This window comes from Scyliorhinus torazame, chromosome 27 (assembly GCF_047496885.1).
Source record: "Scyliorhinus torazame isolate Kashiwa2021f chromosome 27, sScyTor2.1, whole genome shotgun sequence".
Lineage (NCBI taxonomy): Eukaryota > Metazoa > Chordata > Chondrichthyes > Carcharhiniformes > Scyliorhinidae > Scyliorhinus > Scyliorhinus torazame.
In genome coordinates, this window is record NC_092733.1 from 13,249,161 (window position 1) to 13,262,769 (window position 13,609).

Genomic DNA, 13,609 nt, shown 5'->3' on the forward strand with positions numbered 1-13,609 from the left:
GGATGTGTGGGAAGCAGGCATATGAGCAACATTTAAGAGGCATCCGGATGGGTACATGAATAGGGAGAAAATAGAGGGATATGGACCGAAAGAGGGCAGGTTTTTATTTTCGTTAGGACATCATGATCAGCACAGGCTTCATGGGCCAAAGGACCTGTTCCTATGCTGTACTTTTCTTTGTTCTTTGGCTGCCTGTGTGGAGTTTGCCGTGTCTCTCCGTGTCTATGTGGGTTTCCTCCGGGTGCTCTGGTTTCCTCCTCCCACAGTCCAAAGTTGTGCAGATTAAGGAGATTGGCCATACTAAATTGCCTGTTAGTATCCAAAGATTTGAAGGTTAGGTGGATTGGCCATGGTCCATGCGCGGGGTTACGGAGATAAGGTGAGGGAGTGGGCAGTGGGAGAGTGCTCTTTTGAAGTGTCAGTGCAGACTCATTGGGCCGAATTGGGTTCTATGAAGAAGTGGGCTTGCCATGTCAGAGTTTCTGAGAAAACCCTGTTTAACAAATTGAATCACCCACCATCACTATCTTGAAGATCACCACTGACCAAAAACTGAACTGGACTAGTCACATAACTACAGTGGTTACAAGATCAAGTTAAGAGAGTTTGGGCTCTGCCATGGATAACTCACTGCGTGTCACCCCGAAGCCATGAACAAGACACAAATCAGGAGTCGAATGGAATACTTTCCATTTCCCTGGATAGATGCAGCTCCAACAACACTTAAGAAGCTTGACACCATGAAAGGCAAAGCACTTAATTGGGCCCAACCACCACTTTAGACATTCCCCCTCTCCATCACCAAATGACAATGGGGAAAAGGGCTGCATCAACTTGCTAAGGTTCCTTACACAGCCCCTCCCAAGCCCACAATCTCTACACCGAAAGAAACAAAGGAAGCAGCTGCGTGAGAAAGTGCCCCTTCAATTCACACCTCGTCCTGACTTGAAAATGTATCAGCTACTTCTTCAAATCTTGAAACTCCTTCCCTAACAGCATAAAATGCGGCTTTTCCCATAACATTCAAATGCCATGAAAGATCAAAACGAAACAGGTCTTTTAACTATTTCACCAAAACGCAATCGCGACAATTATCCAAATTCCTGTTTCTTCTATCCCTAATATGCTGTTTTACTGCTTCTAAAACTAACATTACTTGCTCAACTAATGTTTTGATAGCTTCCATCCGTCTAACATTTGTCACTTGTTTATATTATCAAAATATTTTGCTTGGCAATGAAGTTATTCTGGCCTCACATTTTAATCACTTCAGTTGAAAGTTCATCTTGGATGACAGCACTGAAATGGGCAGTATTACACTGGACACTTGTATATGCACCACTGCACATTCAGATGTTTTGCAGTGTCATGTGAGAGTACCTTTAAGAAATGTATCAAATAGCTGTAGTGGATGCACCTTTAAGAAATGGGTGTTTATCAAATAGCTGCAGTGATGTCAGAGTGTGGGGGGAGCTGGGCTGTCTGCCTGTTTTTACTTTCATTTTTGAGCTGGCAGCTACAGTGTGTGTTTCGTTTAGTTTTCAGAGTTGGAGCTGCATCCAGCCAAAAAATGTGATCTCTCTGCATGTAAAGAATATCTTCAGGTCACTTGCTAATTTAAAAGTGATAAATGCTCTCAGTAGAGAATTTAAAACCTGCTATCATTGTTAAAGAGGGTATTTGTCTTATGGATGTTGCGAGGAAAGATAAAGGGTTACTGAGAGTACTGTATTCTTTGGGGGGAGTATTTGAGTTGATAGTTGCTAAGATGTTTACTGTGTGTTTATAAAATGTTAATTGGAGTCATAGAATAAACATTATTTTTGTTTTAAACATGCTTTAGCTCTCTGTTGCACCACACCTGTAAAGTGGACCCATGTGCTCCCCATAACCAAAATCTATTTAAAGTTGTGGGTCAGGCGAACTCCATGATATCCTTTGAGGTTCTCTAAATCCTGGCCCATAATAAATTGGGGGCTCGAGGGATAAAAGTCTATCCTTCATGATTGGATTGGCTTCGCGAACTTAAAGACAGTGAGGGATGAACATATTTGTCGTTGCTTTTCAGGTGTAGTGTGCCAGTTAAAGTAGGGAGTGTGTTGTGGACAATGGCTCTTTCAGAGACTTGGGAGTTTTTGGGGGTGGAGAAGGTCACACAAAGTACTTTACGAACAGAGACTAAAAAAAGGCCTTGAGATTTGGCAAAAATATTGCAATTAGCGTTATCTGACAGCACGCGAAAAGACGAGGTACTTACGGCGCTAGCTCAGAATTTAAAATTGCCTGAGATACAGTCTGACTCATTAGAAATGGCAAAAATTCAGTTACAAATCAAGCAACTTGAACATGACAAAGAATTAAAGCAGCTTGAATACGAAATGAGAGAAAAAGAGAGGGAAAGGGAGATACAGAACAGGGAAAAAGAAAAAGAGAGGAAAGAGAAAAAGAGAGAGAAAGGGAGATACGGAGCAGGGAAAAAGAAAAGGAGAGAGAAGAAAGAAACAAAGAAAGAATAGCCCTAGCAGAACAAAAAGAAAGAGAAATGGAGGTACAGATCAGGGAAAAAGAAAAAGAGAGAGAGAAAAGGGGAAAAGAGAGAGTCTGAACTTCAGAAAATGGCCTTGAAACATGTCAGTCAGTTAAAACTGGCGGATGAAAAGGGACACGTACAGTTGGGGGATTGTGATGAGGATAATGAGAAACAGCGTCATAGTAGAAGGCTTGGTGGGGATCTATTTAAATATGTCCAAGCATTGCCAAGGTTTGATGAGAAGGAGGTAGAAGCCTTTTTCATTTCATTTGAGAAGGTGGTGAAATAAATGAAATGGCCACCGGACATGTGGTTATTACTGATTCAAACAAAGCTGGTAGGTTGGGCGACTGAAGTGTTTGCATCACTACCAGAGGAGGTATCTGGAACGTATGAGGAGGTGAAAAAATCCATCTTAGGTGCATATGAACTAGTGCCTGAAGCCTACAGACAAATGTTTAAAAATTTAAGGAAAGAACCTGGTCAAACATACATGGAGTTTGAAATGATCAAACAGAGTAACGTTGATAGGTGGATAAGGGCTTTAAAATAAACCAAACGTATGAAGCTCTCAGAGAAATTATACTTTTGGAGGAGTTTTTAAAAATTCAATTCCAGATGTAGTGAGAACTCATGTGGAAGAGCAGAGGGTTAAAACTGCGAGGTTAGCAGCAGAAATGGCAGATGATTATGAATTAGTTCATAAATCAAAGCTTGGTTTCCGACATCAGTTTCAGCCTGTGAGGGATAGAAACTGGGGAAAAGAGAAATACTCAAATGGGAAAGGAGACCTGATGGGAGATAATAAGGAGAGTGTACCTCAGATGAAAAAAGAAATCCAGGAGGGTGGAAGTGAAATGAAAAGTTTCAAATGTTTTCACTGTAATAAACTAGGCCATGTGAAGTCACAGTTATTGGTGGTTAATACCCATTCCAGCATTTGAAGAACCTTTTACAAGGGTCCTAATTGATTGCATAGAACTGCTTCCTAAACCGAAAAGTAGGAATCAATATCTTTTGACTATAATGTATGTGTCTACTAGGTTTCCAGAGGCCATTCCAGTATGTAATATTACAGCTAAAAAGATTGTGGAGGAGTTACTTAAATTCTTTACTAGATATGGACCACCCACAGAAATACAATTGGATCAAGGATCAAATTTTATCTCAAGGTTATTCAAAGAAGGTATGGATAGTTTAGGAATAAAACAACTTAAATCAACTGCGTACCATCCAGAATCACAGGGAGCATTAGAAAGGTGGCATCAAACATTAAAGGCAATGTTGAGGGCTTATTGTCACGATTATCCAGAGGATTGGGATAAAGGAATCCCATTCGTACTGTTTGCAATTAGGGATGCACCTAATGAGTTAACCAAATTCAGTCCTTTTGAACTAATTTTTGGTCATGAGGTAAGAGAACCATTAAAAATTGATTAAGGAAAGATTGGTGAGTGAGCAATCGGAACTTACATTATTGGATTACGTGTCAAATTTTAGGGAACGATTAAATAGAGCAGGGGAATTGGCTAGACAACATTTAAAAGTTGCACATGTGATGAAACGGGTAGCGGACAACAAAGCAAAAGCTTGTAGTTTTGCCAGTGGAGATAAAGTTTTAGTATTGTTACCAGTGGTAGGTGAACCTTTAAGAGCAAGGTTTTATGGACCTTATCAGATTGAAAGGAAATTAGGTGAGGTGAATTATGTAGTACGAACGGCAGATAGAAGGAAATCTCACTGAGTGTGTCATGTGAATATGCTTAAAAGGTACTTTGAAGGGGAAGGAGAGCAAAAGGAGACAGTTTTAATGATTCTAACTTAAAGTGACGAACCAAATCCAGATGACTTTGAATTTGACATCCCTCAAATTAAATTGGAAAACAAGGATGTTCTTAAAAATTGGAATAAATTGTTGAGTTACCTTCTAGAGCAAAAACGAACTGACCTGAAAGAGTTATTGATATCACATGGGCAAATTTGTGGAGATAAGTTGCGAAGCACTAAAATGATTAGACATGATGTAGATGTGGGAAATGCTGTTCCAGTTAAACAACATCCATATAGACTTAACCCTTTAAAATTGGTGCAGGTTAAAAAGGAAATTGAAAGCATGCTTAAAACAGGCATAATTGAAGTGGGTTGCAGCCAACGGAGCTCACCCATAGTGATGGTACCAAAACCGGACGGTACCCAATGGTTGTGTGTGGACTACAGAAAGGTTAATGCAGTTACAAGAATGGACTCTTATCCTATCGCACGTTTGGAGGATTGCATTGAGAAGGTGGGACACTCAGCTTTTATTTCCAAACTGGATTTACTTAAAGGTTACTGGCAGGTACCTTTATCCGAAAGGGCGAAGGAGATTTCAGCTTTTGTGACTCCAGATGGTATATACCAATTCAAAGTTATGCCATTTGACATGAAAACCGACCAGCCACATTTCAACGGTTAACTAACAAAGTTGTTTCAGGATTAGACAGAGTGGATAGTCAGAGGCTTTTCCCCAGGGTAGAGGGGTCAATTACTAGGGGGCATAGGTTTAAGGTGAGAGGGGCAAGGTTTAGAGTAGATGTACGAGGCAAGTTTTTTACGCAGAGGGTAGTGGGTGCCTGGAACTCGCTACCGGAGGAGGTGGTGGAAGCAGGGACGATAGTGACATTTAAGGGGCATCTTGACAAATACATGGATAGGATGGGAATAGAGGGTTACGGACCCAGGAAGTGTAGAAGATTGTAGTTTAGTCGGGCAGCATGGTCTGCACGGGCTTGGAGGGCCGAAGGGCCTGTTCCTGTGCTGTACATTTCTTTGTTCTTTGTTCTTTGTTATTACCCAATTGTGCGGTATACATCGACGACCTGGTAATTATCAGTCAGACATGGAAAGAACATTTAAAACATCTGATGGAGTTATTCATACGACTTCAGGAGGTGGGTTTGGTGGAAAACCTAGCCAAAAGTGAATTTGGAAAAGCCCAAGTCACTTTCCTGGGCTATACAATCGGACAAGGTCGAATGGTCCCACGATTTGTGAAAACAAAAGTTATTGGGGAGTTTCCAATATCCTCGACACAAAGGGAAATAACGCTATTTCTTGGCATGAGTGGATTCTACCGGAACTTTGTGCAGAGCTTTAGAACATAGAACATAACAGCACAGTACAGGCCCTTCGGCCCTCGATGTTGGGCCGACCTGTGAAACCACTCTAAAGCCCATCTACACTATTCCCTTAACGTCCATATGTCTATCCAATGACCATTTGAATGTCCTTAGTGTTGGCGAGTCCACTACTGTTGCAGGCAGGGCATTCCACGCCCTTACTACTCTCTGAGTAAAGAACTTCCCTCTGACATCTGTCTTATATCTATCGCCCCTCAATTTAAAGGTATGTCCCCTCGTGCTAGACATCACCATCCGAGGAAAAAGGTTCTCACTGTCCACCCTATCCAATCCTCTGATCATCTTGTATGCCTCAATTAAGTCACCTCTTAACCTTCTTCTCTCTAATGAAAACAGCCTCAAGTCCCTCAGCCTTTCCTCATAAGATCTTCCCTCCATACCAGGCAACATTCTGGTAAATCTCCTCTGCACCCTTTCCAATGCTTCCATATCCTTCCTATAATGCGACGACCAGAATTGTACGCAGTACTCCAAATTGTGGTTGCTCCACTGACGGCCTTGCTAAAGAAGCATAGCAAATTTAAGTGGACAGCGGAGTGTCAACAGGCATTTGACTGCCTGAAGGCTGTGTTAACCAATGCTCCTGTGTTGGAGAATTACAATGGGCTCTGTGATCAGATTGAACTAAAGTATCTGACTTTAAAGAGAAATGCTGAAGCGTAGCGAAATGGATGGATCGTGCAGAGACCTTCGTGTCCAAGAGACTGTCAATCAAGAGGGATTCCAGTTGGAGGAAGAAGAACTAAAATGGACTATGTTATTTTAAATGTTTGCGTGTTTTGTTTTATTTTTTTAAAAAGTACATTCACTGTCAATATTTCTTAAGTAAGAAGTCCTACAACACCAGGTTAAAGTCCAACAGGTTAGTTTCAAACACTAGCTTTTGGAGCACTGCTCCTTCCTCAGGTGAATGAAGAGGTATGTTCCAGAAACATATATATAGACAAATTCAAAGATGCAAGACAATGCTTAGAATGTGAGCATTTGCAGTTAATTAAGTGTTTACAGATCCAGAGATAGGGGTAACCCCTGGTTAAAGAGGTGTGAATTGTCTCAAGCCCAGGCCAGATGGTGGGGGGTGAATGTAAACCGACATGAATCCCAGGTCCCGGTTGAGGCCGCACTCATGTGCGCCGAACTTGGCTATAAGTCTCTGCTCAGCGATTCTGCGTTGTCCCGCGTCCTGAAGGCCGCCTTGGAGAACACTTACCCGGAGATCAGAGGCTGAATGCCCTTGCCTGCTGAAGTGTTCCCCGACTGAAGTGTTCCATTGACATGGATACCACCATTACACGTGAGAACACCACCCACCAGGTGCACGGTACATACTCGTGCGACTCGGCCAACGTTGTCTAGCTCATACGCTGCAGGAAAGGATGTCCCGAAGTGTGGTACATTGGCGAGACCATGCAGACGCTGCGACAACAAATGAACGGACATTGCGCGACAATCACCAGGCAGGAATATTCCCTTCCAGTCGGGGAACACTTCAGCAGTCAAGGGCATTCAGCCTCTGATCTCCGGGTAAGCGTTCTCCAAGGCGGCCTTCAGGACGCGCGACAACGCAGAATCGCTGAGCAGAAACTTATAGCCAAGTTCGGCACACAATAGTGCGGCCTCAACCAGGACCTAGGATTCATGTCGCATTACATTCACCCCCCCACCATCTGCCCTGGGCTTGCGAAATCCTACCAACTATCCTGGCTTGAGACAATTCACACCTCTTTAACCTGGGGTTACCCCCGTCTCTGGATCTGTAAACACTTAATTAACTGCAAATGCTCGCATTCTAAGCATTGTCTTGCATCTTTGAATTTGTCTATATATATGTTTCTGGAATATACCTTTTCATTCACCTGAGGAAAGAGCAGTGCTCCAAAAGCTAGTGTTTGAAACAAACCTGTTGGACTTTAACCTGGTGTTCTAAGACATCTTACTGTGCTCACCCCAGTCCAACGCCGGCATCTCCACATCAATATTTCTTAAAGGAAAGTAAAAAGATGAAAAATGAAACTATCTTGAAGTTGATAGTTTATTTTTTTTCTTGGGGGTGGATGTGTCATGAGAGAGTACCTTTAAGAAATGGGTATTTCTCAGATAGCTGTAGTGGATGTCAGAGTGTGGGTGGAGCTGGGCTGTCTGTCTGTTTTTACTTTCGTTTTTGAACTAGTAGCTACAGTGTTTGTTTAGTTTTGTTTTCAGAGTTGGAGCTGCATCCAGCCAAACAAGGCGTAATTTTGATCTCTCTGCATGTAAAGAATATCTTCAGATCACTTGCTAATTTAGAAGTGATAACTGCTCTCAGTAGAGAATTTAAAACCTGCTATCTTTGTTAAAGAGGGTATTTGTTTTATGGACATTGCTGAGAAAGATTAAGGGTTACTTATAGAGTACTATATTCTTTGGGGGAAGTATTTGAGTTGATAGTTGCTAAAATGTTTACTGTGTGTTTATAAAATGTTAACTGGATTCATAGAATAAACATTGTTTTGTTTTAAAAGTACTTTAGATCTCTGTTGCATTACACCTGTAGAGTGGGCTCTTTTACTCCCCATAACCAAAATCTATTTAAAGTTGTGGGTCAGGTGAACTCCATGATATACTTTGGGGTTCTCTAAACCCTGGCCCATAATAGCTGTCAGAGGAACTGAATTTGGGGCAAAGAGTAGACCAGGCAGTCATTATGATATTTTCTGTTTGCCCAAGCACCACAAAAAAAATCGACCCAAACATCTCTCCTCGGGAAGATTTATAGATCATAGAATTATCATAGATCATAGAATGTACAGTGCAGAAGGAGGCTATTTGCACCATCAAGTCTGCATCGGCCCTTGGAAAGAGCACCCTACTTAAACCCACTCTATCCCTGTAACCACGGCTAGCCTTTTTTTTTAAACTAAGGGGCAATTTTAGCATGGCCAATCCATCTAACCTGCACATCCTTTGGACTGTGGGAGGAAACCGGAGCACCGGAGGAAACCCACGCAGACACGGGGAGAAAGTGAAAATTTCACACAGACTGTCACCCGAGGCTGGAATTGAACCTGGGACCCTGGAGTTGTGAGTTAGCAGTGCTAACCACTGTATCGCCATGCCGCCACAATTTTTTCTCCATCTTGACAGGTGCTCAAAATTGGACTTTCGGAAAGGTAATTATAGCACTCACCTGGCATGTTACGTCAAAAAACTATGACATTTCATTTGGGTTACCATCTAGAGAAATAATTGATGCTTACTTCTCGCTAAGGTCATTTCAGTTCTGCTGCGTTGAATCTTAAATTCTTGGAGATGGTTGCAACAATCAAGAAAGGCGGCTTTACATTCTTCGCTACGTGTTATCTTCTGTGCTCTCCTTTTACATGAATGACCCATGGGGTTTCGATCCAATCCAGCACGGCAACATGATAACTGCTTGTCGGATTTGTACTGATTCACTAAAATAAAAAAGTTAGAATAAATCAAGTAGGAAAATTAAATATAAAAATAAAAGGGAGTGAAATATGGGGCTGGATTTCCCGTTCCTAAGTGTTGACACCGGGGCAGGATTCCTGGACTTTCACGACAGCAAAACTGTCGCTGAACCTGGACCGATTCAGGGACTGTGGAGGGGATAGCACCAACACCATGTGGAACACAATCGATTCCAATGAAAAACGGTGTGGGGTTCGCCAGGTCCGTGATTTACACTCGGGAGGCTGACAATCTGCAGCCACACTTACCCATTACGATCCCCACACACACTCATCCCAGTCAACAAGGTGGCACTGGTTGTGCTGGAGTACACACATCCCGGTGATAGGTGGACCAGGGTCAGAGGGTACCTAGGGGAGTGCCCAGGGGGACACCTATACGACCCATGGCCCTAAGGTAGTGAGATTTCAGCAGCATGGCTGCCTTTCCGGCTACGGCATTCTGTGCCTGTCCACCCCAACCCCACAGACCACCTCCTGACCACCCCCCTCAGCTCTCACAGAAGCCCCCCCCCCCCCCTCCCCAGCCAGCGGCACTGCTGTCAGCAAACTAGCAATTTTGTACATTTTCCGTACCCCCTCTCTCCCTCAGCGGTCATTACGCCGGTTTCACAATTCTTAGAAGCACAAGTGAACCGCCCCGTTGGGAACTCAGCCCACTGGAGGCGGTGAATTGCGGGTTAGACCAGCTAATGATATGCAAAGTGTTTACTGTACATGCGTTCCGACCGCATTGACACCGCTGGCGAGGTGTTGGTGAATTGCGATTTAGAGTCAAATCGGCACCCAACATGATTTTGCCATCAGAATCTAGTCTCTGCCCAATCGCTTTTCCCGATTTTGCCGTCAGCCAATGGAGAATCCCACCCGACCATGACCTTTGAAAAATATGTTTCAAAGAAATGGAGCAAATGTGGAAATTATTTTACAGAGTATTTGTGTGGATCATAAAACAAATCCTTTTATTTTGAACAAACAATTAAGCTTATGCGCATACTATTTCTCAGTTATCAATTTCAGGGGTACAAAATAGAAGTTAACTGGAGCCTTATATTCATGGTTTAACAGCATAAAAACAAATCCAATAGGGACAGGAGTAGGCCATTCAGCCCTTCAAGCTTACTCTACCATTCAATGTGATCATATTGATCTTCTACCAAAACTCGATGTTCCTCTTCACCGTTAATTCAAAAATCCATTGTTCTGTCCGACATATGATCAATGACTGAGCCATTCAAAGCATTAGAGAATTCCAAAGATTCACAACCCGTGGAGTGAAGAAACGTCTCTTCACCTCAGTCCTAAATGGTCAATCTCTTAACCTCTGTGGCTATCATTATTTTGGTGGGGGAAATATGAACATTTGTACAAGTGTAAAAGTTACTTTCTAATATTTAGTAAGAGCAACTTGAATTTCAAGAACACCCTTGACTTAAATATTCTAAGGTGCTTCACAGGAGACATCATTAAACAGAATTTGACAGCAAGCCACATAATAACAAGTAACCAAAAATGTGACAAAAGAGATCAGCTGTTAAAGGAATAGAAAAGAAGCAGTGAGATTGAAGGGGAGAATTTAAGATCTAGGGAGCTGAAGACACGGATGTGAAAACTAACATTGCAATTAATTTTATCATAGGAGTCATTTACACAGAGGAAACTATTCGGACTATGAGGTCCATGCTGGCTCTCCAAAGGACAGTGAGTTAATCCCACTTTGCTCACTCCCTCAAGTACCCTACCAATTTCTTTTATAAATTATTGATTGTTTTCACATCCACCACCTTCCAATGTAAAAACATTCCTCCTGGTACGGTGGCACAGTGGTAATGTCTCTGGACTAGTAATCCATTGATGGGCCTGGGTTTAATCAGAAAGTGGAATTTCAGTGCAATTAATAAAGATCTGGACTTGAAATGAAATGAAATGAAAATCGCTTATTGTCACAAGTAGGCTTCAATGAAGTTACTGTGAAAAGCCCCTAGTCCCCACATTCCGGCGCCTGTTCGGGGAGGCTGTTACGGGAATTGAACCATGCTGCTGGCCTGCCTTGGTCTGCTTTCAAAGCCAGCAATTTAGCCCTGTGCTAAACAGCCCCTGAAAGCTAGTCTCAGTAATGGCAATCATGAAACTGTTGTTTCAAGTCGGGATGATGTGCTGCTTGAAGGGAACTTTCTGGCGTACCATCCATCTGTTGCCCTTGTCCTTTTGGGTGCTAGGGTTTGCTAGTTTAGAAAGTGCTGTCAAACAAGCCTTGGTGAGTTGCTACACTGCATCTTGTAGTACCTTTCTCGCTTGCCTTTTCCCGATTTGAGCCCTTGCTCCCACTATTTAAAATTAATGATTAAATTCCTCCCTCTCTAGTTATATAGCTCACTAGAACATTGGTCTCTCAACACAGTTCAGATGTAAACCATCCCAATAGTACAGCCCACCCTTCCCCCAGAACAAATGCCATTACCCTACAAAGTGGAACCCACTTCTACCACATCAATCTTTGAGCCTTGCATTCACTTCTCTAATTTTATTTGTTTTTTACCAATTTGCACATGGCTCAGGTAATAATCCATGTTAAGTAATGGATTAAGAGACATTGCAATTAGTTGTCTCATTTATGTTAAGCATCCATTAATTGACACTGATATGTAAAGGGGCTTCAGGTGGCCTCTGTCAGGTGGTGTGTTGTTAAGAGTTTTGTGCAGAGGCTGTGGAAGTGAAATAAATGGTGTTTGGTGAAAAGGAAAAAGAACTTTAGACTCTTCATTTCACAGCAACTAAAACGTCTAACAATCCAGAGATTATCACCTCTGAGGTTCTGCTTCTTCATTTGGTGGCCAGCAATTCATTTCAACACATGCAGAACCTCTTTCTTTGTCCTGGTACCAACATGGAACACGATAACTGGAATCTCCCCCTTCCCACTCCAGGCTCCTCTCCAGTCCTGAGCAGATGGCCCGAACCCTGACACCATGTGAGCTACACACAATGTCAATCCCCCTCAATATTCTGTCCCCTACTACCAAACATTCCTTTTTCCTCCCACAAATGGATGGCTTCATGTACTATGATGCAATGGTCAGCCAACTCATCCACCCTGCAGCTAGTTCATATAGTATTTTAAACATTACGGATACAATAGATCTCAACACTAACTCACCGGATACTTACTGCTGCAACCCTCTCGGAGGTCAAGGCGTGTGCACCATCCGGTTCACCGTGGCCTCCATGGAATACGAACATCCGCGGTAAACAGGGTAGGGCTTCTCCCTTAACAGGGGGAGCCTCATAGTATAGAAACCCCCACCTGGTTGCAGGTCGAGGAGGGAGACCCTTCAGGGAGTGGAGAGTAGAATTGTAAAATAAATAAATCTGTGTTCATTTGTATCCAACCATTCGTTCCAGTGTGTTCACTCCATCGGATTCTTCACTGGCGAAGAGATTAAACTGGAATTGCTGCAGGCACTGCGTAGTACATAACCAAACCACCTCATTTAACCTCTGGAGACTCCTATTCTGCGGACCGAATATTGGGAAGTTGGGGACATTCAATGTGAGTACCAACGATTGGACCCAGTAATTTGAACATATGCAGTACTTTTTCAGGACAAATGCAATTGTCGGAAATGAGCAACAGACTGTGACTTTACTGACGGCCTTTGGTGGGCCTACCGAAGGGATCACAAAGAGCCTGACCCACTCAGATGCGCCGGATTCTCGGTTTTTCGCTGAACTGTGGCCTTGGTTGGGAAGCATTTTAACTCAAAATCCCCGATTATCGTCCGCCGTTTCCACTTTCATTCGGCCACCCAGGTTCATAGGAAGTCCAATGGTGATGTATTGGTGCTTTTGCGAAAGCACAGGATCTGTACATTGAGGGAATGGAACCCCTTCATGTTAATGTAAGGCTCTCTCTACCGGTTATTGAAGGAGGACCATCCTTGATATTGGGCACAGCCACAACAGGAAGCATTCTGAAGTGAAGAAACAACTCTCCTCCTCAAAACTGTTAACTCATTTTGACCCCTCCAAGCCACTCACTCCGGACACCTTAGAATTTGGTCATCCTGGACATTGGCGAATAAGTCCGATGCTGCCAGGACCGGTCCAAATCATATGCAGGAAGGCTCGCTCAACTGTGTTCTTTCGCCCCCGGGATGAGGTTTACGTCTGCAATTTCGGCACGGATGCCATGTGAATACTGGGTATGGTCGTGGCCCACAATGGGCCAGTCTCTGATTCTGTGAGCACAGAAGGCAGAATGGAATTGCCACACGGACCATGTCCGGCGACGCATCCCAGAACTGCCGGAACCTATCCCTGGTGCACCGGTCCCACTTCTTCAAGTGTTGCCACTGCCGCCGCTGCCAACCATCAAAGTCCAAGAAGCTGAGATGCCTGATGCATAATTTTCAGACTCTGTAGCCACCTGG

At 43.2% G+C, this 13,609-nt stretch overlaps 1 protein-coding gene across 1 annotated transcript in view; it reads right to left on the reverse strand.

Moving 5' to 3' along the window:
• Nucleotides 1–13,609, reverse strand: part of LOC140403205 (complement C3-like) — a 297,922-nt gene that overhangs the window by 165,784 nt on the left and 118,529 nt on the right. Inside the window, exon 17 of the mRNA XM_072490957.1 lies at nucleotides 8,946–9,143. Within this exon, the coding sequence (XP_072347058.1) occupies nucleotides 8,946–9,143 (198 nt within the window). The remainder of the gene's footprint in view (nucleotides 1–8,945; nucleotides 9,144–13,609) is intronic.